The sequence below is a fragment of the Epinephelus fuscoguttatus genome, linkage group LG5 (assembly GCF_011397635.1).
Source record: "Epinephelus fuscoguttatus linkage group LG5, E.fuscoguttatus.final_Chr_v1".
Taxonomy (NCBI): Eukaryota; Metazoa; Chordata; class Actinopteri; order Perciformes; family Serranidae; genus Epinephelus; species Epinephelus fuscoguttatus.
The window spans coordinates 10378105-10403816 of NC_064756.1; the positions used below are offsets into that span (position 1 = coordinate 10378105).

General features: G+C 40.2%; 2 protein-coding genes across 4 annotated transcripts in view; both read right to left on the reverse strand.

The window, feature by feature from the left end:
* rap1gap2a (RAP1 GTPase activating protein 2a) overlaps positions 1-7825 on the reverse strand; it is a 118409-nt gene extending 110584 nt beyond the window's left edge. Inside the window, exon 1 of the mRNA XM_049576099.1 lies at positions 7714-7825. Coding sequence (XP_049432056.1) covers positions 7714-7754 — 41 coding nt within the window. The 5' untranslated portion in view covers positions 7755-7825. The remainder of the gene's footprint in view (positions 1-7713) is intronic.
* A 14958-nt stretch (positions 7826-22783) lies between these two features.
* The window catches only part of LOC125889248 (von Willebrand factor A domain-containing protein 5A-like), a 28616-nt gene continuing 25687 nt past the window's right edge, over positions 22784-25712 (reverse strand). For 2 of the 3 annotated variants that reach the window (XM_049577071.1, XM_049577070.1), the window contains 4 exons: positions 25072-25131; positions 24728-24864; positions 24342-24465; positions 22785-24210 (listed from right to left, as the gene is read on the reverse strand). In XM_049577071.1, the coding sequence (XP_049433028.1) occupies positions 24131-24210; positions 24342-24465; positions 24728-24864; positions 25072-25131 (401 nt within the window). In that variant the 3' untranslated portion in view covers positions 22785-24130. Of the gene's footprint in view, positions 24211-24341; positions 24466-24727; positions 24865-25071; positions 25132-25712 lie in introns of all 3 variants that reach the window. The other variant, XM_049577069.1, reaches the window with a different exon arrangement.

Sequence of the window (25712 nt, forward strand, 5' to 3'; positions counted from 1 at the left end):
AATACCACATATAATTAACTCTTAAGTCATTTGGAGTTATGTTTGTGTCCACTTGATGGATGTAAGTCCAATATTCACTGTTCTTGTAGCTCTGTCTTTGGTCTCTACCAAATCCTGATGAAAACATCTGGCTCTTTAGCTGCTACATTCTCCACTATGTTCACCACATAGCCTCTACCTGTGTCTGTCTGCTGTTTGGTACAACAAACTGTGGTTTTGGCTCACATTTACTCTATAACAACATTGGCACAAAGTTAAAAAAAAAAACAACAACTATCTGCTAGTGGCACCACGACGGGAAGTGAGAAAATATGACTCTAAAAAGACGAATCCTCTGCAAAAAAAGATTTGCTTTTGCAGCTTTTTCATGTTTTATGCAAACAGCACACAAGTGCTAAGTATATTCTCGTAGACAATGAGTATAAATAACGATGCAGTGTGCAGGGAAATTAATGCACTAATTTCTCACTTATAATTATGTCTCACAGAACATTTTTCAAACTTCATAAATCGTCTTGTGTCTCAGCTCTTTGTCTCTCCCATCAATCCAGTTTTGTTTGTGTTGTTTCAGTCCCTCATCTCATTCTCAATAACTTTCTCCTTGTCATCCATTGGCAGTGAGACCTACGAGAGACGTGATGTTTCCATCTTTATTACTTTTGTTCCTCCCTTGCCGCCTCTCCCCTCTTCCCTCTCTCTCCTCACCATGTAATAATGTATTTAGTCATTAGATGGATTCCCGGGAGGTGATATACGCCCAGATGGACGTGAGAGACCTTTCTCTTTTCCTTCATCTGTCTCTGCCTCCCTCTCTCTCTCCATCCCTCTCTTCTGTCTCTAATAGGTTACTCAGTCATATGAGGTTTTCCAGGAGGGCAGCTGATTTAGAGACTGAGCTGATGCTCTGCTTTAATGGCTCCTGTCTCAACCACATCCATCACCATCTATTATAACACACACAGGGATACTCACATACACAGAGGACAGAGGCATCAAACCTTCAAATCGAGCAACAGCTGATTTATGAATGTATCTTCTGATTTGTTTTAATCAGAAGATACCTGCATTACTGACTGGTGAAGCACAGCTGTTATCAGATTAGGGACATTATTTAAGATGCAAAATGCTGACTTCAAAGTCAGGCTTTTACATCAAGTTTGATTCAATGCGAGTTAAACATGGTGTATTTTATTCTGATTTTCTGATTATCATATTGTTGTGTGTTTGTCACTTACCATAAATGTTTCACCCATTGAGATGAGCTTTGTGACATATGTAAGCCGAGGTCAAAACTAGAGCTGCGATTGATGGTTTTTCACATTGTTAGTTGATCTGTCAGTTGGTTTCTTGATTAACTGATGAGAGGTTTAGTCTATAAAATGTCAGAATATGGTGAAAAATGACACAGCAAACCTTCTTGTAACCGTACGTGTGGATGTGCCATCCTGGAGGAGCTGGACTACCTGTGCAACCTGATTGGGCTGCAGGTACCACCTCATGCTACCAGTAGTGACAAGGACACTAGCAGAACACAAAACTACAAAAGAATCAGTCAGGAAGGATAAGGGGAGAGCAACTGTCTGTGGCTGACACATTTAAAACCATTCCCTTTTGGGGGGGGTTGTCTTGCTTTTGCCTCTCCATTGCACCTGTTGGCACTTTAATTTGCACCAAAGCAGCTGAAACTGATCCACAATCACTTGTTCTTCCTAAATGGACAGATTGACATCCCTGACACCTGCAATGATTAAGTGTTGCCCTAATGTTTTTTAGCGCTGTGCATGACATGTATGGGATACATATTAATGGATGACGCACAGTGGAGCTCATTGCCGGAACGAGTTACATCATTAGTTGATGTTGGGATAATAAGAGTAATTTAACATTTGTAACTAGACTTTTGTATAAACACCAGATGGACTAGTGGGGAAAAAACATAGTCCATCTGCTGCCTTGAACATAATAAAACTAAAAATGATTCACATGATACAAAAATAACAGTGCACAGAAATAAAAAGCACAAACTGTACACAAAAACGCCTGTGCTCCGAGAAGCTCTTGTTTTCTGCGGAGATTTCTAAAAGAGGTACATTAAGGGCTTGTGCATCATTTCACCATTCATGACTCAGCATATATCCACACAGGGAAGGACACAATGCAAATATGCTGGGTGCAAGGCAGAATATAATGTGGTTCCTGTAGTTATTCCAGTTGTGGAAATCAACATTATCCTTCCAATAACCTTCATATAACTCTCGCCCTACTGATACACTGTAACAAGCCCTGAATTCAACATCAAACTCAAAGGTACCCTGTGGAGTTTTTGACCACTAGCAGCACAATGGAGCAGTTTTTTTTATGGTTTTTATGATATATATTGCTTTCATGAATGTGTTTCAAGCTATTCCACTGGTCTACAAGTGACAGGAACACACCAAGAAACACAGCAATACACCAGCAACAGCAGGGAAGCAGGAGTAAGCACTGATTCAGTTTCTTAAAGGCATAGCCTATGCAGTAGTTGTCGGTTACTCTTTGCAATCAGTCTCACCAGCAAAAGTGAAAGGAAACCTAACCCAAATTCATTCTCAGTTTGCAACTGTCTTTGTCCACAATATCTGCATCTTTTCATCACCACGTCCACAATTTTTGTAGCTTCCTATTGCTGCTTACATTCTGGCACCTGGTCTCTACCTTTTTATAAAGTCCCAACCTCACCTCTGTGCTGTGCTCTGGAATGTCACAAACATAGCAAAGTAAGAAGAAGAAATAGTTGCAAGTGGCAGTCCCAGGTTCAAGCTCTTTCTCAGTCAACAGAATGATAAAGGGAAGCAGCTTAATTGCCAAATTCAGAACTGCAAGCAGCAGCAAGCAGAAAAGCTGAGCAAAGTCACATCAGCTACTTTAACTCGTCTAAAGAAGGTGTAACACCAGTTACACATTTGTTTTATCAGTTTTAGTCCTACCTTTTGCTCCCCTCTCACCGTTTATGAACAAAACTTTGTGGGTGCATTCAGGACTTAGTGCAGGATGTATCCACTGAGTTTAATCAGGATTCTCAAAAACAACTTGAGCTATGGCCAATTTCCTGCTAAGCCCCGCCCTTTGCAAAGACTTCTTCATTAATGGCAGCCATGTTTTTCGACCAATCTTGCTCATAGATTGCATCATAGCCTACTTTGTTTTTCAGAAAAACCCTTCATAGTATACCCCTAAAGTACTTAAAGTACTCAATTTGCAGCAGAGTGTCCTCTGTCAATGTTACATAAATTATTATTATTTGATTATGTGTCTGAAACACTTTATATTGTAGCTGTGGTGGAGGTGGAGTTAACTTTAAGTACCTTATATCCTATACAGCAGCTTGATCTGTAGCAATGCATTTTGTATTATTAAGTTATGCATGTCAAATCTAGACACTTAGTAGAATAAGAAGTACAGTATTTGCATCTGAAATGGAAAATAATTAAGAGTGGAAATACTTAAGTAAAGGACACTTACTTCAAAAGTATCCTTCAGTACAATATTTGAGTTAATGCACTGTCCACTGCTGCAAATTTGTCAAACAATCATACATTGCTGTGCTGTTATTAAAGGAGAGGTCTGTAGTGTTACATGTGTTTTTGTCTCCACTTACAGACATGACTAATAAAGTAGCTTTGCACTTTATTCACTAATATAATCAATGGATAATAAATCAATCATCATCTAATCAACTTATACTTATATTTCAGTATTAGGACCTCCCTTAGCTGTTACCATGGGAGCCATTAAGCTTCTTTGGGTAGGAATGTGCATAACAATATGCATATACATTCTTCTCCTTTTTCTTGCTTGCCTCTTACTTGTTCCTAGCATTCATTATTTTCTATGAGTCTATCACTCCCGACTAAACCTTTGCCTTGTTTGCCTTCTATTTTTATTCCCTACTTCCCCTATAGTTCCTGTCCCTGCTGGTGGATTTTAGTGGAAGTGACAGCAAGCCCACCCATACACCCACTCTTCCAGATCACACACAAATGAACGTACACATCCTTAAACAGCATCACAGAGGACCACTGACAGATACAGAAATGTGTGCGCGATCTACACAAACACACAGACTCGGCTTGTGTGCACATTCATGCACACAATTAACAAGCTGTGACATTTGTACACACACACACATACACACACTCATGCTGCACCTCCTCCACCCACGGCCTCCGCGGTGCCTTCAGCCCTCCTCTCCCCCGTTGTTCACTCTTCCAGACGACATTGATCAGAGAAAAACATCCATTTAATTCGCGTACTTCCCCCTCACTGCAGCTCTGGCGGGCTATAAAGAGCAGCGCACAGACCCAAGATCCCGCGAACACAATGAGAAACACCCACAGGGGCGACTGCAAACTCTCAGCCCACACAAAAACAATTTAATCAGGTGCGCTCTGAGAACATGGCAATTTCCCCGCACCGTTTCATTTCCCACTTAATGGGAACACACAAATACAAACAGAAGCTGCAGAAGTTTAAAGCAAATCCCCCCAGCTGCTGCTGTGACTCATGCGCCGCTGTATCAAAGTTCACATTGATCTCATCACCACAGTCGGTGAGGGAATAAGAGACGGGTTAATGGAGGAAGAGACTGATTTGGTTCTGAATCAATTAGAGCCAAAGAATAAAGAAAAGCAATTGCAGAGGTGAAGAGCAACAGAGGTTTGGGAAGGGGTGCGTAATGATGTAAAAGAGGGGATGAGGTATAAGCAGAGATGAGACGTAATGACCGCAGGGGCATGGGTGACAAAGGAAGGTATGGGGATGTAGGAGGTGAGTAAGAGGTGTTGGCAGATTGAAGGTGGATTAATTGAAAGGGTTAAAGCGTTAATGGCGAGCAGAGGATGGAGGAGAGGAGAGGTGTGAGGAGAAGAAAGGGCAGTGTGAAGTCTTCTTTCACTGGGGTTTGACTTTTATCAGCTCTCAAGTGGACTTCTTGAGTCATAATAGGGACGCAAGAGGTGACACATGATGAGTAAAAAAGAACTGGGGGAAACAAAACATTCACATAAAAGAGTTTAAAAAAGACTGTCTGTCACTGCTGGCCAGTTTTTTCTGCTGACACTGGTAGCATAAATCACACACAGTATGTGCCAGTGCATATTTGTGTGTTTATATAGGGAACTGGGACAAATCCTGAATCCACTCCAGCTGAGAAGTGCAGATTAGCCACCATCTATTTTGAGCTGGAATCAGCAGCAGATTCTGCAGACGGGGCCAGCCGTCCGCTCGACACTGCAGAACTGTGATTTGTCAAGCCTCTTATTCTTGGACTGCTGTGTCAAGACTCTTTTTATTGATACTGGGACTATTTATTCATATCCTGAACTACACTTCAGCCGCATTCCACTGTTTAATCAGACTCATTCTGCTTAATTTATTTTTATCCTCTCTTTTATTCTGTTTAAATCCTATTTATGTGTCTTTTTGTTGCCTTGTGTTAGCTTTTCTCAAAGGGATATTTCAGATCTTTAGAAGTGGGTTTGAATGAGGTGCTTATCTATAGTCAGTGTATAACATACAGTAGATGTCAGCCCCCAGTTTGGAGAAGCAGACATGAGTACCAACATGGAAGCTAAGCACTGTACTGTGTTGGACAGGAGAACTAGCACAACGTATTTCAGCCACCTGAAAAACAATATTGGTTTATATGTAACTATCTGATTGATGTAGCGGTAGACCAGCAGCTCCCATGTTCAACGAGCCAAAATTAATATATTTCTGAATGGAGTCTGGTGGCTCTGAGGAGAGCAGATAGATAGATCGGAAACTGAAGCTGTCAACAGCTCTCCTGTCTGAATCTGTTTTGTTTTTTGTGGCAAGGTAAAGAAGTGAAATTATTCTCTCAATAGTCTTCACTTTGACTGTTATTGGTGATTTTAGGTGAGACTGTTTTTAGGCGGCTAAAATATGTTTTGCTGCTGCCCCTGCCACAGCAGTACATTGCTTAGCTTCCATGTTAGTACTCCTGCCTGCTTCTCAAACTGGGGGTGTGCCAACTGCTCTACTACAGCATCTACTGTAGTAAATACACTGACAATGGAAAAGTACCTCATAAAACCCCACTTCAAAAGATCTTAACTATCCTTTTCATGCCTTTATGTCCTATACAAAGCACTTTGATTTGCTCTTTTTGTTGAAAGGTGCTATACAGATTAACTCATCTTGCCTTGACATGAGCATGGAATAGAAGATCCAAAGCCAAAGTCAACAGACAGAGGCTTCCCACTGATGGCATAACTCCACAATAAAGACATCTCTGCACAGGTGACAGATTGAAATCTATTTCTTTGTGTTTTAGTTTTTGTAAGACTTACAAATTGTGCATAGCTCTGGAAACTGGCAGCTTCTATATGCAAGGAATTATGCAACATGTTCACACCAATCAATTTGTAACACAGTTTTTTTAAAAAAAAAAAAAAAGGTGGTGGGGTACTATCAATAGAGTTGTAGCCTACTTTCTCACTTGTTTTACGTCACTGATAGTGTTTTGTGTAAAGGGACTTGTTTCACAGGAGTGTTTTCTTAAATTAACTTTTGCTGAACAGCTGCCACTGTGGCCACAAGTGGCAATTACAGGACAGCTGCTAAATACTAACAATTGAAGTACGTCACATTTTTTTATATGATACCAGTAGATCTTTACCTTCCTTTGCTATAAGGAAAACCTACATCTTCTGTCGATGTCTTGGAAGATGTGTAATGTCTACTACTACCGCATACACAGTGCTTCCTCTGAAGAAACAAACCCATAAATCACATAACATCTCCCTCTGCACTGCATACAGTAGGGACCACGTTTCCTAAGGGGGACTTTTGCTTCCACATATTAAACACGGACTTACCATGTACTGTATATGCACACAAACAAGAACGAATACCCACTGGCACACAGCCATGCCTGAAAAATCCATGCATGCGTAAAGACATTTACCCGTTGGCTCACACACAATTCAGAGAGCTCAGATTTCACATGTTATTCACAAATTCTTCTTCTTATCATAATAATACTTCTCCTGCTCTTGGTTTTCTATCTGTTGCTTCCCTTGAATTTCACCCTGTGGCATGAGCACAGTATTTTGAGTTGAATTTATGAAAATATTAAAAAAAACCCATTGCTCTCATCCACCCACTCACATATGCAGAAACCCAACTTCATGCCCCTCACACACCATCCCCCCGCAATCAAACGCATGCACACGTATGAACACAGCATGGTGCCATAAACCGTCACAGACTGAAGCTCCATAACCAGACATTGCAGCACCATTGCAGCATTACTCGAAAGAAAATTTGCGTGCCACCAGGCTTCCACTGGCTCTCCCACAGCATGTACACACACACACATGCACCTGCACATCTACTCTACACACAACACAAATAAATACATGCACAGCAATATTTTCCTCAAGTTTAAGAAAAGACAGAAAAGACTAAAAACCCTGGAAATAGATTCACAGTTCACTTCATTGTGAGTTTATGCAGCTCAGAAGTGTTATACCTAACCTGCAACTCACACAGGCTCCCTACTCCAGCTGGAGAGTTCTCACACAAATCAGCACACACACACACTCACGCTTTTCCCATCATTCATTTGGCTCCTTGTCAGCAGCCAACAACAGCAGCAGTAACATCTCTGCTGTGTCTCTGCTCCAGAGGGAGCGGGTGCGAAAGCTTTACCTCAACTCCCCTGCAGATCCTTTGCAAGCTGGGGTGAACATCTCGCAGCCTGTGGATGGTGCAGCATCAGCAGGAGACCAGCATCCAGAGCAGGAGAGGTTGAGTGTATGTGTGTGAGAGAGAAGGAGGGTAGAGGGAGAGACGGTAGGTGGAGAGGGAGAGCATATAGGGGGAGGGTACAGCGATAAGCGCAGGGTAGGACAGAATTATGAGATGAGAGACAGCAAGAAAATGTGTGTGTCTGTGTGTGTCTGTGTAAGAATGGGAGATGGTGTTACCATGGAGAGGGCTACGCCTAAACTCCTTTAAAGCCTTTTAAGACCAAGGGAGCAAAAGAAGGCTGAGAGAGAAAGACAGGGTGAAAAAATAGCAAATTTCTTTTGGCAAAGACAGAAAAGACAGACTAAAAGATCAAAGGAGATATTCAGTGGAAAAGGAGGATATTAATATGGAGGGAGAGGAGGGAGGGAGGGATGAGGGCACTGATGAGTTCAAAGACCAGGACCCCGGGCAAGATGAGCTCTCCACTTATCAGTACCAACAGTAGTATCACGCCAGCCTTGACACAGGTCACATACACAGTCCAACTTTGTTATCTGAAATCAAATAAAGAAATTTGAAAATGTAATTGTGGTCTTGACATGAGAGTAAAGCAGTAAAGTGTTAACAGAAACAGCGCTTAATATTTTACCTGAAGAAATCATCATCATAAAACCCACACAACACCCTAAAATTGTAGGCTACTGGCTTTGGATAATCTTTACAGATTACTCTATTCATGGTTCAGGAATGAAAAATTGCTCTGTTGTTTCAGCTATATGTCTGTCCAGACCTCAGAATTGCATCTCTGCTTTTTGCAGATGATGTGGTTCAGTTGGCTTCATCACACCATAACCTCCAGCATGGGGGTGGCTTGCAGCCGAGTGAGAAATGGTCAAGATGAGAGTCAACACCTCCAAGTTTGAGGCTGTGGTTTTGTGATGGAAAATGGTGGATTGCCTTCTCTTGGTAGGGTGTGAGTTACTGCACAAAGCGAGAGAGTTCAAGTATCTCAAGGTCTTGTTCTTGAGTCAGGGTAGAATGGAGCGTGAGATGGATTGGCGGCTTGGCGCAGAGTCTGCAGTGATGCGGGCGCTGTGCTGGACCGTCGTGGTGGAGAGAGAGCTGAGCTGGAAGGCAAAGCTGTCAATTTACTGATCCATCTACATCCCAACCCTCACCTATGGTCATGAGCTCTGGGTAGTGAACGAAAGAATGAGATCGCGGATACAAGCGGCCAAAATGAGTTTCCTCAGCAGGGTGTCTGGGCTCAACCTTAGAGAAGGGGAAGGGGAAGGAGCTCAGACATCAGGAGGGAACTCGGGATAGAGCTGAGGCTCCTTTGCGTTGAAAGGGGTCAGTTGAGGTGGTTCAGGCATCTGATCAGGATGCCTGGGCATCTGATCTGGGCATGTCCCACTGGTAGGAGGCCCCGGGGCAGACCCAAAACACACTGGAGGGATTAAATATCTCATCTGGCCTGGGAACACCTTGGGGTCCCCCAGGAGGAGCTGGAGAGTGTTGCTGGAGAGAGGGACGTCTGGAATTCTTTGCTCGGCCTGCTGCTCCTGCAACCCGGCTTCAGATAAGCAGTTGAAAATGGATGGATGGATGTCTTTCTATCTGCTGTTAATATTTATAGTATATTGAAATCAATAAAATGAAATAATTTACAATGTTACACATTAAAACATGAAGTTTTTGTGGCCTAGCTTAACCACACCAAATTAGACGTAGTCAATATTTGGAGCCATCCACCACCCCTCCTACTTGCCCTACTCAGACTATCGCCGCCTTGTCCTGTGACGTTTCCCCCTGATGCCGCCAGGCACTGTTATACTATAACAGCAACCGGCCGCGTATCATGTTGACGTTAAAGGATGCCTTTTTTCAATGGTTTCTGACGCAACAAGTCACTGCCCAGTGAGAGTGGAGTGAGACCGTGCTCGAGCCACAAATATTTCACTATCCATAAACATGTCTTTTTATATTTGTGTTGTGTACAAAGATACAGCTTGATTTGCAAATGTGTGTAACTTACTCTGTACACATGTACTTTAATTTAAAGTATTAATTTTAATTTATACGTTTTGCCACAGCAAATACACATGAAGTCATATTTGCACATTTGTGGATCATTTCCTGTAAGTTTGTGGGTCAGGTGACATTTGTGTATTCCTCTTTGTGTATTTGCATAATTTTGTCCAATTCCTTAGATACATAGGCTACATACAACACAGGGGCAGTTACATATAACTTAAACACAAGAATCGAACAACAATGGCAGAAATAATATTACAGCAACCACATATAAACATGAAACAAAAGAGGAGTCAAACTGAAAATCTGACAAGGATATACAAAAACCAAGGTAAAAGCAAAGTAAACCAAAAGAGACACAAAGGAGCAAGGCAAGAAAAGCAAGGATCGAGAAATAGACGTGTAAAGTTTAACAGCCTTATGGTTCTTTTTTTCCATAATTTTCAGCGACCAAAAGTTATTGGCAAAATTACACAAGAACACAATGAACGAGGGAAACCTTTTTGACCAATCCCTACTGCAGCATGATCCGTAAAAAACATTATCTGTGTGAGGTGCAGTTACTTGTCACATCAGCAGGTGGCGACATTCCCTCCCATGAGATAACTGCACTAAGCAGGCTAAAACAAGGAGCCTATCTGGCATTAGCATCCTTAAAAATAACAACAACTTGATGCAGGGACAGAAGTCAGCCGCTGTTGCTTCTAAGTATGAGCACATATGTCTTTTTATGTTAAGAATCTGAAATAAAAATAAATCATTCATAAGGATAATATTATCTCGATGCTAATTTTCAGTAGCGCGTTAAAGGTAATTCCCATTATTTATTAGCACTGAGCTAACAGACTAATTTGACAGAGGGTTGCAGTGGTGGAAGAGGTACTCAGATCTTTGACTCAGGTAAAAGTACAAGAGAAACAAAAAGTAATAGTACCCATCATACAGAACGGTCCATTTCAGATCAAATAAAACTGATGCATTAATGTGTTCATCTCTTTACTGTTGAGGCTGGTAAATGTGGGGCTTTTTTTTGCAGGTAGCAGTCAAGTCTTGTGTTTATCCCTCAAAATTTATTTGTTCATGACACATATATATTTATTAGTCTGAATCTGCAGTTTGGTAAGGAGGTAATTAAGTGCATTTACTCTCATGTACTGTACCTATAAGTATAATTTTGATGTATTTGTACTTGAGTATTTCCATATTCTGCTACTCTTCTACTCCATTACATCTGAGAAGGAAATATTTTACTTTTCACTACCCTACATTTATTTGATACATTTAAATACTAGTTAAATTGCAGACTCAGACTAATAATCTAAAAAAATATATAATATATAAATGCCAAACTGTGTATAGCTCATTTTAAACTAGCTGAATCAACTGCATTCGTGTTAATATTACACTTCATTTAGATGTAACTTCAAGTGATGGTGGCTTTTTGCAGCCATTTTGCCAGTTTTTTGTAGTCCTTGTCACCAAGTGGGAGACAGAGACATTATCGCTGCCAGGAATTCCTGATTCCGCCAACTAGGAATCACAACTCAAAGGCTGATGTGAACAATTTTTTGTCTTGTTTAGATTAAAATTAGAAATGACCAAACCATATTTGGACCAGATAGTCAGCACCTTTCGGCTTTGTCGAGCAGTATGACTGTTTGAATGAATAAGACCCTGCTCTCTCACAAGAGTGCGCTAAAAGGTTTCACAGTAAAGGTCAGATGTTGATTTTGATATTTGACACACATTTCAACTCCCAGAGAAACAGGCGCTTCTGACACACACATACACACAATGACCAACACACACCACGGGTTCATAGGTGTCTGTTATTCAATAAAGTAGATCCCTATTGAAGTACAAAGGCTATCAGATCAATCAATCACACACTCACACACACACACAGTATGTGACTGATGTGCCGCTCAGAGGCCACGGTGCTCCATTGATGGCCTATAAAGAGAAATGACACAGCGGCCACTCTAAACTATTTGTTATTGATCTGGTTTCCTGCCTGTGGCTCTAACAACACACATGGACACGCAGCAGTCTTACAGAGACTGTGTTACAGAGAAACACAGGGAGGGAAGTAAAGACGGCAGGTTTAATGAAATCTTTCCCCCTTAATGCATTGACCGAAGCAGACACAACTGAGCCCACAGGTGCATCCTCATGCAAAGCCTCTTTCTCTGTGTAGAAAAGAAGAACATATACTTTATTAACCCCCGAGGGGAAATTCAGTTTTTTTTTCACTCTGTTGTCATGTACACACAGACCTGAAATAAACAGCCATCTATAAACAGGACCTGTACATGCATTAAATGGAGAGATGTTAGACAGAGGGGGCGCCCCGAGCAGTAGCCCCCCCCCCACCACCACACACACACCATCAGCTCATAACACCCTCCTTTCATTTGTGTTTGTTTTGAGGATGTGTCTTCTTTTCCTCTAATCTCCAGGCAGTTTAGTGCTAGGGGATCCTTTGTCAATTCTAATTGGTCCTGCTGGTTGGGGTTGCCTTGGAAACCAGTTTAGAAAGTGTTGGTTGGAGGTCTGCCAAAGGTTCAGCTAAGATTGGCTGTAATGGGCTACTGTAACTGACACTGTATCACTGATGCAAATAGAGACACGCTAACGCCATGAATAGTGACGCCGCTTGCTATTTATAGCCTTCTACAGACGTCAGAAATATGCCATCTTAAGTAAACTTTGAATACAGCTCTCGTGAATCGTACGTGCAACATGCTGCACTGGGTCAAACCCTTTTCAATACGGAGCGCTAAACCTCACTTTGCGTATGACCAACATCCAAAACATCAATAGCTTGTATCATTAAGAGGAGGATTTATATGATCTAAATTGGAGGAGTCAGGGTTGACGTTGGTTTGTAACAGCGGGTATCACTGTTGCATGTTGTCTGCCATAGTAACAAGTCCCCCACAGGACTAAATCTGTCTCTGTGAGCTCCAGTAACAAGCGACATGTCTGAGCCTTTGTCAGGGTGTCAGCTGATGGGACACACCTAATGCTCAATGCAAACCAGAGCTTATGGGTCCTATTATAGCAGTAGGAATTCAATTCAACCTTCTCTGTAAACAACCCAGCCCTGAATATACCCAAGGGTATATTGGCAGAAATGGAATTTAGGCTAATATGATAATTTTGATTTCTTTAGTGTATAATCACCTGAAAATAAGAATCATGGTGTTTTTGTTTGAGCTGTGAGAATGAGCTGTTTATATCTACCTAAGGAGTGGGTCCTCATCTACAGAGAAAACCATGTTGCACAGCCATGTTTCTACAGTAGCCCAGAATGGACAAACCAAGCACTGGCTCTAGATTGGGCCATTCCTGTTTTTGTGTCAACCACCGTAGTCGGCAGCCCCTTTGAAAGAAGAGTGCTGGAAAACACTGATTTCTAAATGTGAAACTGGTTTATTTAGTATTTTTACTGCTGGAGTCTATCCTAGCTGATATTGGTTGAGAGGCAGGGTACACCATGGACAGGTCACCAGACTATCACAGGGCTGACACAGAGAGACAGACAACCATTCACACTCACATTCACACCTACGACCAATTTAGAGTCACCAGTTAACCTGCATGTTTTTGGACTGTGGGAGGAAGAAAACCCATGCTGACATGAGGAGGACATGCAAACTCCACACAGGGTTTGGGCCCCTCACCCTGGGTTTGAACCAGGAACCCTCTTGCTGTGAGGTAATACTTACTGCACCACCGTTCCACCATAATCCATGGTTAAATGAGTGCACAGCTGATAGGTACAGTGGTTTGAGAGGCACTTGCTGTTAGGGCACAGTGTTAGGTCGACATATTCTCCGAGGGAAATATTTTTACTGAAGAGATATAAATAAATATATTTATTTATATGTGTTGGTGACAGAGTGCTACTCTGTCACCAACACACCCAAAAACTGCAAAGTTTCCTAACAAGCTTACTGGAACTGCCCAATCTGTCCCCCAGGAGTCATGCGCAGGGGACTGACCCACATATCACTAGTAGTCTCCCGCATCATTCAAAGCTTTTAAAGGAGGCTTTCCTTTTTTTAAGATTCTTTTGGGGGGTTTGCCTTTATTTGACAAGGCGGATGTGGGTTGGACTTGAGCCTGCGGCTTCTGCGGCAAGGAGGCCTGCTCTGCCAGGTGTGCCAAGTTACTTTCTCAGAATTTATATTATGCTGGTTTATCTGTATTACTGTTTTCACATCCCACTTCTCATGACCAGTAAAACTTCTTTGTTGTGTATTACTTCCATTATTGTCATTATTAGTTTTATTATTTCACACACACCTTAGATGCATACTTAGCTGATCACAAATTTATAAATACAGTAGACTTTGTTGATTTGGCTACTTTTACTTTCAGTAATAGTTACTGAGATGCTGCCAGAATAGTTTTAATAGCTCACTGACACCAGTCTGCCAGCTCACGATTCAACGGGATGTATATTTTTGTTTAATATTCATCATATCTGTTCCAGAAATGCACAGCATATTCCTTTAAAGTATGATTTTGTAGAACTCTGATGTGAAAGTTAGCCAGCAGTGACAGTTCTAGTTGCTGCTCTAGACTCTGTGGTGTTGACCTTCTGTTGGCAAGAACAGACTTCAGCAGGCTGACGACAGGCTGTGATACCACAGAGAGACTACTGCCCACTCCTCCAGTGATGAGCACTTGCTGGCGAAAACTAACATACGTCATTTATAAAGAATTATTCCATCAGCCATATACAGTGTTTGCTTTCAAAGTTTGTATTAAAAAATACATTTGGAAGATATTCACCTGATTTGTTGACATTGTTGAAATGTCATATTGGCTCCAGATAATCTGTGGATTTTCTTCCCCATCACTTCCGTTGAAAGCACATTAGGAAAGGATTTTTTAACGTCTAGCATGAGCATGAGGAATGATTACTACAAGCAAAAACTCTTTCAGTGTTCACATGGGCACGTGACTTGCTTTAATTTTTTTTTTAAATTAGGTGATGCGGGTACAAAACAAGTGAAAGACATGACAGGGACAACACTATGTGGGAGACAAGATAGGTGTAAAGTAACAATTAACACAAAGGACAAACACAGGCATATAGGTATAATGTATGCTGATGGTGTGGGAAATGAGTAAGAACAAGGGGAGAGAGGAAGTCATGGGTGCAAACAGATTTAGCAAACTTGAATGAGGAAAAACGGAGACAGAAAAATAAATGAATAAAAGTGGAGAAAGAAATTAACAAGAAAAAAAATAAATAAACAAAATCTCTCTCCCAACCCCGACCCCGACCCCCCTCTGTCTTCCTCTTTAAATTCAATTCAATGAATAAAAAGTCACCCCCAGACCCTGACTGATGACTGATGGAGGCCACCACCTGCTACTCCTTTACCAATATAGAACAACCCCCAGACCCAAAGGGAGGGAGTCTGTTTGTGAGGTTGGAGGTGTGTGTATGCATTAATCAAAAAAAATGGTCCTTTTTTAAGACAGAGTTGAAAACTTGTGTCTTTTAATGTCTTGGTCATAATTATGTAGGTGACAGGAGCATGTGTCGAGGCAGTATAGGACAAAGGTCTACTGTGTAAGAGCCGCAGGCTGACATTAAAGGTCACGGAGCCACTAAAAGAGTTTTCTTTTCATTTAAGATACCGGAGGAACCAGTCTACTAAGTTGTATCTTAAATTTGTATTTGCAGTAAATAATAAACCATGCATTAGTTGACCAATTCTAAACAATGTGTTTAAAATAATAATTAATAAATGCAAGAATCACACACACTTTTCTCTAAACTCTTGTCAACACACATTTATGATGGCAGTTGATATAAAATCTGAATAAAATCTGCTACAATGTTTCTGTTCTCATCTTTTCACCTTCAAGAAAAGCTGAATTGCAAAACATTTTTATTAAACAAAAGTAGTCTTAACTTTTTGCCCATGAAACAAACATTTATATATCAAATTATGATTTTACACAATTAATGTAGCATTAAATGTAGTGTAAACACATGTAAGAGGCTGTGTATCAGTGTGAAACATACTGTATCAGAGTGGACCGCAGCGCTGTATCAAATGAACTTGTTTGCTGTTCCTGTGTACCAGCGAGGCCAAGGATGGTCTGTCTGCAGGCGGCACAGTATGAACTCAGAGGCTGGCCCTGTCAAAAGCATGACGAAAACAATCCCCATAACCTGTGACCGCTGGTGCATGAAATCTGAAGACTCAAAAAAGAAAATAAAAATAGTAAATGATGAAAAAAAATAAATCAGGTACAGGGGTGCTGTGATATGCTGACTCTGTTGTAGAAAGGCACGTCTCTCATGTGTCTAAATACTGGCTGACTGAAGTCAAGCTGAGGGTTCATCTGGGGCCTCAGTGCTCAAAGACTTTTCTGTTTTCTGTTACCTTTTATTACATCAAATAATTATCCATGTCTTGCACTGCAATTTTTATTCTAGTTTTCTTTTTACCCATCATATTCTGTTTTTGTTTTCAATTCTCTTGCTATTTAATCTGTTTTTAATTATTTTGAAAGGTCATTTTATAGTGAGTTTCTTTGCACTTTGTCTTGATGATTTTGATGTTGTATGTAAAGCACTTTGAATTGCCCTGTTGCTGAAATGTGCTATAAAAATAATTCGTCTTGCCTTACTTCCTGCTGTTAATTTTGTTGATCACAAGCACTATAAAGAGACCTCATAAGTTGTGACAGAAAAACTACAGAAAGGAAGTGGCCAAAGAAAACGCGGCGTTGAGCTGTGATTGAAATCATACACACATAGACCTCTAGATGGTAGTGAAAGACCAGGTGATGGTCTCATAGTGGTCTGTGTGACATGAAGAAAGAAAGGAGGCAGCAACAACGGATGGTCAATGAAAAAGCTGCATAGCTGACATACAGATTTTCTCTATATGAGGTACATACAGTACACAGCAAAACTATATTTTTGTCATATGGTATGAGCAAGGCCAGCCCAAGCCTCCATGGGGCCCTAAGCAAAATTTGATTTTGGGGCCCTATATTACTGCCAATAATACTGATTATTGATCATTCACACACCTACTATAACTTATCTCATTCTACACTTGTAAAACTAGATGTGAGAACTTTTTGTTGTAGTTAGATTGTAATCCACAGTGATTAAGGCCATGGAAGCAGACAACAGATTTGCAAACTTGCTGAAAAAATCTTTCAATTAATATTTGGCAAAGTCAGCAACTCCCCCTACTGGCCACACAGAGAATCAATACATAAAACCTCAAAGAGCAGCCTGGCATGTTTTATCCATCTATGGTCTTTAATCTGAAATGGTAGCAAATTCAGCTACAAGAGCAGCCTGGGGTTGATTTACACTTAGTATTCAAAGTGATATAGTACTAAGTGGGATACCAAATGTCATCTAGGCCAACTAAAAGTAACAAAATAAACCAATCATTTACTGTAAACACAATCTGCTTTATTATTTCTTTGTTTTAAATAAACTGCAACAGCAAATGTACAAAAACAGACAGTATAAAATAAAATTTAAAAAAATATCAAACAAATACTTAAATAATGATGTAAATGAACAGAGGCACCTGAAACAAGGTAACAAAAATGGTTTATAAATAAAATATAGAAGTTGAGTAATTAGGTTTGAAAACTATGTAAAAATGTGCAAAAGCTTTGGTAAAGATGGGGAGAAAAAAATTATAAAGTAAGCCAGCTCCACTTTACTTTTTCTCCCATTTACAAAGTGTCTGTATGTATAATGATAGTGGAAGCTTTGGCCATAGTGTCTTTTCGGGAATGTGAATGTGTCCTTTATAGGCAGTGGCCCTGTTAATATCTGATCAGTCCTTTCTGAGTCTGACAGGAAAGAGGGCCACTCAGCTGGGTCCACTGGCAGAGCTGCTGATCCCTGCTGCAAACTGGACGTTGCTGAAGAAGTGGATGAAACATCAACCTCGATGACCAAATATGAAGGACCTATAGGGAAATTAAATTAACTTTTCTGGACAAAATTATTCATCTCAGAATGTTCTGCAGTACACTGAACAATTTCAAAGGCTGTTTTGTTGTTAACTTACCAGGTGGAGCTGCGGTTGCAGAAGACACAGAGGGGACAGTGGGCACAGTGGATGGAGCAGAGGATGGAGGTGGACCTTCACTTACACTTCAAAATTATGCTGCTTATTTTCTAAATAAAATAGTACTGCTATAGCTTGTAATAAGAAAACAACCTGCCAGTGGAACAACTGAAAATTGCTTGAGAAGTTTTGAAATAATATGCATTTGTCTAAAAACATGTCCCTTTTCATACGATTATATCTTACATTAAAAATTATTCATCTCAGAATGTTCTGCAGTACACTGAGCAATTACAAAGGCTGTTTTGTTGTTAACTTACCAGGTAGAGCTGAGGTTGCAGCAGACACAGAGGGGACAGTGGATAGGGCAGAGGATGGAGATGGACCTAAGATGAAAACCAACAGAACAACAAAAGCTAGTCATGTTAGATGTCATATTATACTTGAAAATTATGCTGTTTATTTTCTAAGTAAATAAGCAGTAAAATATAGGGAAATAAAATTAATATTTTTGGACAAAATTAATCATCACAGAATGTTCTGCAGTACACTGAGTAATTACAAAGGCTGTTTTGTTGTTGAGGTTGCAGCAGACACAGAGGAGTCAGTGGGCACTGACTCCTCTGTGTCTGGATGGAGCAGAGAATGGAGATGGACCTAAGATGAAAAACATGTCCCTTGTCATATGATTATATCTTATACTAGTATATCTCATGAGATAATTTGACTAGAAATTAAATATATATGGTGACAGTTTTTCCCTCACCAGATTCATTAGCCTGGCTGAGCCTGAGGAGGTGGACTGCTCCTGGGCTGAGTCAGTGCCTCCTCCAAAATACTTTTAACAGTGTTCCTGGGGAAGTTTCATATAACTTATGAGGATAATAGGGAGTTGATGTAAAAGGAATATGTTTATTTACTCACATAAATTACTATGCTCTGCAGCAAACAATTGCAAACAACATATCTCAAACTATAAGTTAACTAAGTTAATTCATTAATGCTATTATAGGCTAAAGTAGTTGGAACAAAATATCAACAATTAGGGACTTTCCTAATTTGAGGAAACTTTTCAAAATCTCCGTGACACCAAATGTGACATTACCAAGACATGCAAACATACCTTTATCTTGTTGTTTTTTCTCCTCTTCCTCTTTCTTCCTTTTTCGCGGGTGGCTCGTTCCGCCCAATGAGAGGCTGATCTATGCAGCGAACTTCCGCCCACTCAGACTAATGGAGCTCTGACATTTAGAGCAGAGAGGCAGTAGGAAACTACACTCTGTTAACATAATATTTTCTTTTTGTACAAGAACGTAGATTTGATAATATGTGAATCATCATCACTCACACATGGCAAAAAAATTATTAATTACTTTTTTCTTATTTTCTTTTTTAAGTTAATTGCTCTTGGGGGCCCCCTAGTGGTCACGGGGCCCTAAGCAGGTGCTTAGTTCGGTGATGCCTTGGGCGGCTCTGACCTAATAACAGTTAAATCCCATTCTTTTCTGACTTCATTTGGTGTTTCCCCTTATTGATATGTTTATTGGTCTTTTGAATCAGAACAAATTTGGTTTTATCATTGTTAAAGTAAATAAAGTAAATTTAAACATGAATGTAAATTTGTGTCTGAAACAACTGAAAATTAAAATTGGAGCTTTGAACAAAATGAGCATTATTGCCTTCATTTTAGACTTGACACCTGCTCCGTTCTTTGTGCATTAAAAAGTGTGTGACACCAGGTTCACATACACTGTAAACCAACACTGAATTACACATCACATCTCGAGCTGTCAGCATACATGTCTGGCCACATGATACCAAGTTTAAGAACTGCCTGCTTTAACTGTGATCCCTTTATGCCTCTGTGTCGGTGGTAGCTGTGACCAGAGGCATTATTTTTTCGGTTGTCCGACTGTCCCAGTCTCGTGAACACAATATCTCAAGAACACCTTGAGGAAATTTCCTCATATTTGACACAAACATCCACTTGGACTCCAAGATGAACTGATAAGAGTCTTTGGTAGTCAAAGGTCACCATGACCTCAAAAAACATGATAATGACAAAATTTCACACAAATGTCTGATAGGACAAATTGATGAAGTAATGATATACCTATATCCAAAAGGTCAAAGGTTAACTTCACTGTGACATCATAGTGCTCTGCAAAACACCTTTCCGCCCATTACTCAGCATCATAACTCAGTAACAGAAGAGGAGACATTTGGTCAGGTACTGAAAAAACCCACAGTGAGGCATCATTTCATATGGTCCAGCTCACTCCCTGGGTTTGATGTCTGTCTTAAAGGGGTGAATGCCTGTTCCTGCCATAAAACTCATGACACTCTCCTTTAATAATCCAGAAACTCTCTAATTTACATCAAGGTTGTTGTTTTTTAGGTTAACTGTGTTTTTCTCTTTTTCTTGCAGTGCTGACTGCTGTTTTGGGTCAGGGTTTTTAGGTTGTTTTTTTTTCAATGTATTGATGGATTGAACTTTTGTGATAGTTTCTAAAATGTTATATTAACAGTGGAGGAAACAGTGCAATCTCCCACCTGCACATTTTAACGTGTCTTTGTCTTTGCTTTTAGGCTGAACCCTGACTGAGGAAGGGAAGGTTGGGGCCTGTCCAAGCCGGGGCCTCGCTCCCCGACCATCTACTCCCGTTCCACGACTGAGTGTTTGCTGTGTTTTCACTTTGCAATTTATTCCTACTTTTGCACGTGTGTGTGTAACCTCACTCCCCTTGTTTTGCTTTGGCTTGAGTGGGTCTTCCCACAAAACTTTTCCCGGCTTTATAGACGGCAACCCTCCCCTCTGACTAGTTGTTATTATTATTTAATTATACTAGTCCATACTCATTGGTAGCTTTGTCACCTTCTACCTATGCCAATCCTCAATGCCTATGTGCAGTTTCACATAGATTGACCACGTCAGTGAGTAAAAAAACGTGGGACAGACAGAATGACTGACTGACAGAATGACACACTGACAGTTTCTGTGATTATGTACAGCATACCAACCATGACTTAGTCATAACAAAAATTAGAAAAAAAAGAACAGGGGGAGCCACAGCACATTTTAGCCATTTTTAAGCATTTTTCTGTTGTTATAGCGCCACCCAGTTGCCAATTAGAGTTAAATTTCTCCAGTCACCTTGAGGCGTCCTGTTCTACATATCTACCAAGTTTAGTAAAAATCAATATGGCACTTAGGCCTAGATAAGAAATTAGCTCTCTAGCGCCCCCATTTTGTTTGATTGGGTCAATAATGGAGGGGTCCCCTCAGATTATGTGTGGTCATATGCCTACAAAGTTGCGTGGTGATCGGTGAAATCCTTGAGATGTTATACACCTTTATGTGATGAGCCATGCCCTCCGCAATATTCATTGCCTTATAGAAGCTCAGTTTTAGTAAGTTTTCCAACTTTTGCCAAGAGGGAACTTTAGATATTGGTCCCTAGATTATGTTCACCAAGTTTCATGCAGATCGGTCAAACTTCCTAGGAAGAGATCCATTTGAAGTGTTTTTCAAAAAATTCAAAATGGCGGAATATAACTGAAGTTGTGGGTTCTTGAGACAAATTTGTTCCTCATGAGGAGAGGCATCTCTGTGCAAAGTTTCATGTCTCTACGACATACGGGGCATGAGATATGCCCATTCAAAGTTTGCAATTTCAATCAGTTGCTATAGTGGCCCCCTTCGGCCAATTGATGTAATATTGCTTCATTCACATCCTCCCATGACCCTCTACCACTGTGCCAAATTTCACATGGATTGACCAAGTCAGTGAGGAGAAAAACGTGGAACAGACACAGAGTTTTCGTCATTATATACTGTAGTAAGATTATATATATATATATATATATATATATATATATATATATATACATTGCTTTAAGAAACCAATAAAAGGAGCATTAGCAACAATCTATGTATTTGTTATTTCTGATTTTTATCTTCTTTTTTTTAAATTTATGTTATTATTCATGAAAAAAAATTGCTTGATGTCGTCATGTTCAACTGGTTGACAACCAAAAAAATAATAATAATTATAGCTGCTGCGCAGCGATGGGTCGGGTCCAGGCATTTTTAGGCAATTCTGAGCAACAAGCAGACGATTTGGAAGACATTTAGGAATTAAGCAACACCATCTGCCTTTTGCATCAGCTGAAGATGGAAATCACAACCTCTGAGACTAAAAATCAATTTCTATCTCACTGAGCTAATTAGTCAAATTAGACAATTCATGTGTAGCTTCACAAACTGACTAAGCCAGACGTGCAGGTTTAGCAGCCGTCCATGCATGGAAAAGCAGATTTCAAACCACTGTAAAAAAAAAAATTCAGTTATCAAAACAAAAATCTGAAAATACACATATTGCATCTAGACAGCATGGAGATGTTGGTAATTTATTTTAACTATGATTGATTTGCTTCATAAGTGAAAAACTGATGTTTAACTAGTTGAGCTATGTGCAAAGTGAGAAGCCTCAGATGGTTTCACTATGAAGTACTGACACTGGATCTTTGTGCAAAGTTTGGTTTATTTTCAAGCATGAGAAGGCAGATTTTCTAGCAGAAAAAAGACTTGAAGATGCTGCACAGTGATCAGTCACGCTCAGGCAATTTTAAGCAATAAGCTGGAGCACAAGAAGATGATAACATTACAATGTGGATTCTGCACCACTTGAGGCTCGAACCCACAACCTCTGGAACCTAAGACGATCATCTACTGCTCTGAGCTAATTGGCAAATAGCAACTCAACAGTGGCTTCACAAATTGAGTAAGCCATTCACTATTGTGTAGGAAAGCAGCCATCCGTACATGGAAAGGCAGATTTGAAACCACTGTAAAAAATTCAGTGAAGACAAAAATCTGAAAATACACATATTGCATCTAGACAGCATGGAGATGTTGGTAATTTGTTTGTAACAATGACTGATTTGCTCCATAAGTGAAAAACTGATGTTTAAAATTGCCATTTTTACATTGACTCCAATTGTTCACATTGGAGCAAAATTCAAAATGCTGTCAAAAATTCAGTTTTTGAGATAAAATTCTGAAATTTGCCACACATCATCTACCATGACTCTAGAATTTTGTCATTTTTTCATGAACACTGAAGATGTATTTAGCAAGAATTTGCATGTATATGTTTACAGTACCGTTTACAGTCAAACATTTTGATGCACTGTAGGCTGAATTTTTGATAAATCAGAAATCCGTGTGGATCGTTTGTGTAGGACAGTCTGAAGATACTCTGTAGCAAAGTTGGTGTCAATTGAGCAAAAATTGTGGGAGGAGATAGGTTTAAGAAGTTTCAGAGTTTTTGAAAAAAACTGATGAAATTCATAATTTTTAATAGGTTTAAATGTACAAATGTTTCTTCAGTATTGGGGCCACAGTTTGATGAAAGTTGTGAAGTTGTAGCACATATGGTTGATTTATGAATTTTGAAAGTTTTGAACTTTAGATGCTTGCTGTAGCGCCACCATCAGGACTATTGGCTTGAGTTTACAGCTGAGAATATCTGGCATGAGACTGGACCTTTGTGCAAAGTTTGGTGAGTTTTCACCCATGGGAAGTATGATTTCCTCGGAAGAAGAAAGGAGAATAAGAAGAATACCGAGGATTACAATAGTGTCCTGGCATCTTAGCTGCCCGGACTCTAGTAACATAGACATATTAGCATAGAATACATACAAATACACAATACAATTGGGGACAGTCTTAATGTATCTGCATTTAATCTATTAAAAAACTTCCCCAGTAATGACACAACATTAAGAACAAAGCTCACAATCTTGTTTTCATATAGATTTTTATGTGGATTATAGGCTGGACAGGACAGGAAAAGTAGTATAATTCTGGCCGATAGATACATTAGTTTCAGTGTCCACTCAAGTGCATGTATTGTATTGTCAGTTTACATTTTAATGGTGCATTTGCATTCACTTTGTCAAAATATCACAGATGAATAAAGACTGTTTCAGATAAAAAGCAACATCAACCATCTTAAAACAGAAGAGCTTCATTTGTTTTTTGCCGTTACATGGCTGATGGATGAAGTACAGTGCAAATATAGTGAGGACAGCAAGGCACAACACGTGTTTCTCTGTGCACATCTCCATGGAGTTTGGCAGTGCAATGTGAATAGTGCATAGAATGAGGTGCAACGTTGAGAAAATACAGCAGAGGCTCGAGTAAATCTGCTTCAGTATACCAATCCTAAAGAGAAACCGCTTTGATGACAACTTCACAGTCCCAGGGCATCTTTCTGCACGTTGACACCCAGCAGAGCATTCCCAGCTTCTACACACTCTGTCACACATGGTGCTGAGAAAAATACAAAAGAAACACACACACACACACACACACAAGTGTCAGCAAGAGGAGAGTAAATTGCTTATTTCAACCGCAAACACTGTTATAAACAACAGATTAACACTTATTATTCTGGTTATTACCACTCTGAGCACGGAGCCATGACACAGCCTTCATTGCCAGAAGCTCCCACTCATCCTTAGCATCCATCTTGAAACCATGAAGCCAGATCAGAGCCAGAATGGTGGCCCACACTTCTTTGTTCTCCTAATTCACCAAATCAAAGAAATGCAGATGTTTTGGCTGACAGCACGGGTGCAGATTCAAGGGCTAAACTCACCAGATGTCCTTACACTGAAATGCGATTAGCTGCTGTAAAGATATGACCCGCTACATATCCATATTTGGTCTAACTCTGTTTTATTATTTCCTCTGTTCCTGTGTGATGCTCCTGGTGAACTCTGTTACCATTTACTACAACCTAAATATAATCTATGAAGTTGCACTCTTATATTTGGCGACAACCCACCGATGCAGGTTTTGACTTTTCCACCTCATCGGTGGTCTTTCCCAGTGCAGCAGCCAGATCTGGATCCAGCTCCCAGCAGCCAGACGCCTTCTGGAGGGAGACCAGTTGCAGGAAGGTACCTGCAACCCCACATGGAGCTTTTGAGGAGAAGAGCAAAGAAAGTGTAAACACAAAATAATTTGTGTGCAGGGATAACAGGGATTGTAAGGAAAGTGGTTGCTTTCTATTCACACACTCAAAGACTCATACAGAAACTACACAGATACACACTGCAAGATCCAAGGTAAATATGAATGTGTAGGATCTTTGAGAAAAGCCAGTCAGCACGCCACTGGTTTGCTTACCATTGGTCTGAGATGAGGCCTTCTTACCACGCTTAAAGGAGCTGCTAATTCTGCTGAAAACTGTTGATAGAGAAGAGATTTTGGTCAAGAAAGCACAGCAGTGTATCTTCTCCCTGAGGAGACAGAAGTGTGTCCATCTTTGTCCTCTGATTTTGTTGAACTGGTCCATTTGAACTTCACAACCACTGTCCCATTCACCAGCGGTGTGGGGACTAGCTGACTTGTAACATCTACATATATGGATATAACAGACCTTTTTCACAGCAGACATTTTGCCTTGCTGTAGCAGGAAAAGCATGGGTGGAACAAATTTCCTCATAGTGAAGAGAGCATGAGGCCGTATGATCGCTCAGTTCCATCAAATGCCCCAGTAAATGTCAGCTGTTAAAAGGTTTAGAGGTGTGCTTAAGAATGTGACACTCGTGACACGTGATTTTAACAAAGATTAAGTTTATTAAGGCAGGATTAATTTTCCCCAGCAGAATCCCTTTGTGTCCATATTCTTTGAAAGCTCCCCCCAAGACACATTGCTTATGGAAAGACACATTGCTATCTTTTTTAAATGTAATTATTCGGTTATTTGAGAGGCAGGAACAAAACTATGTTCACCCCAATTTATTAAAAACCTCCACTTCTTTTTA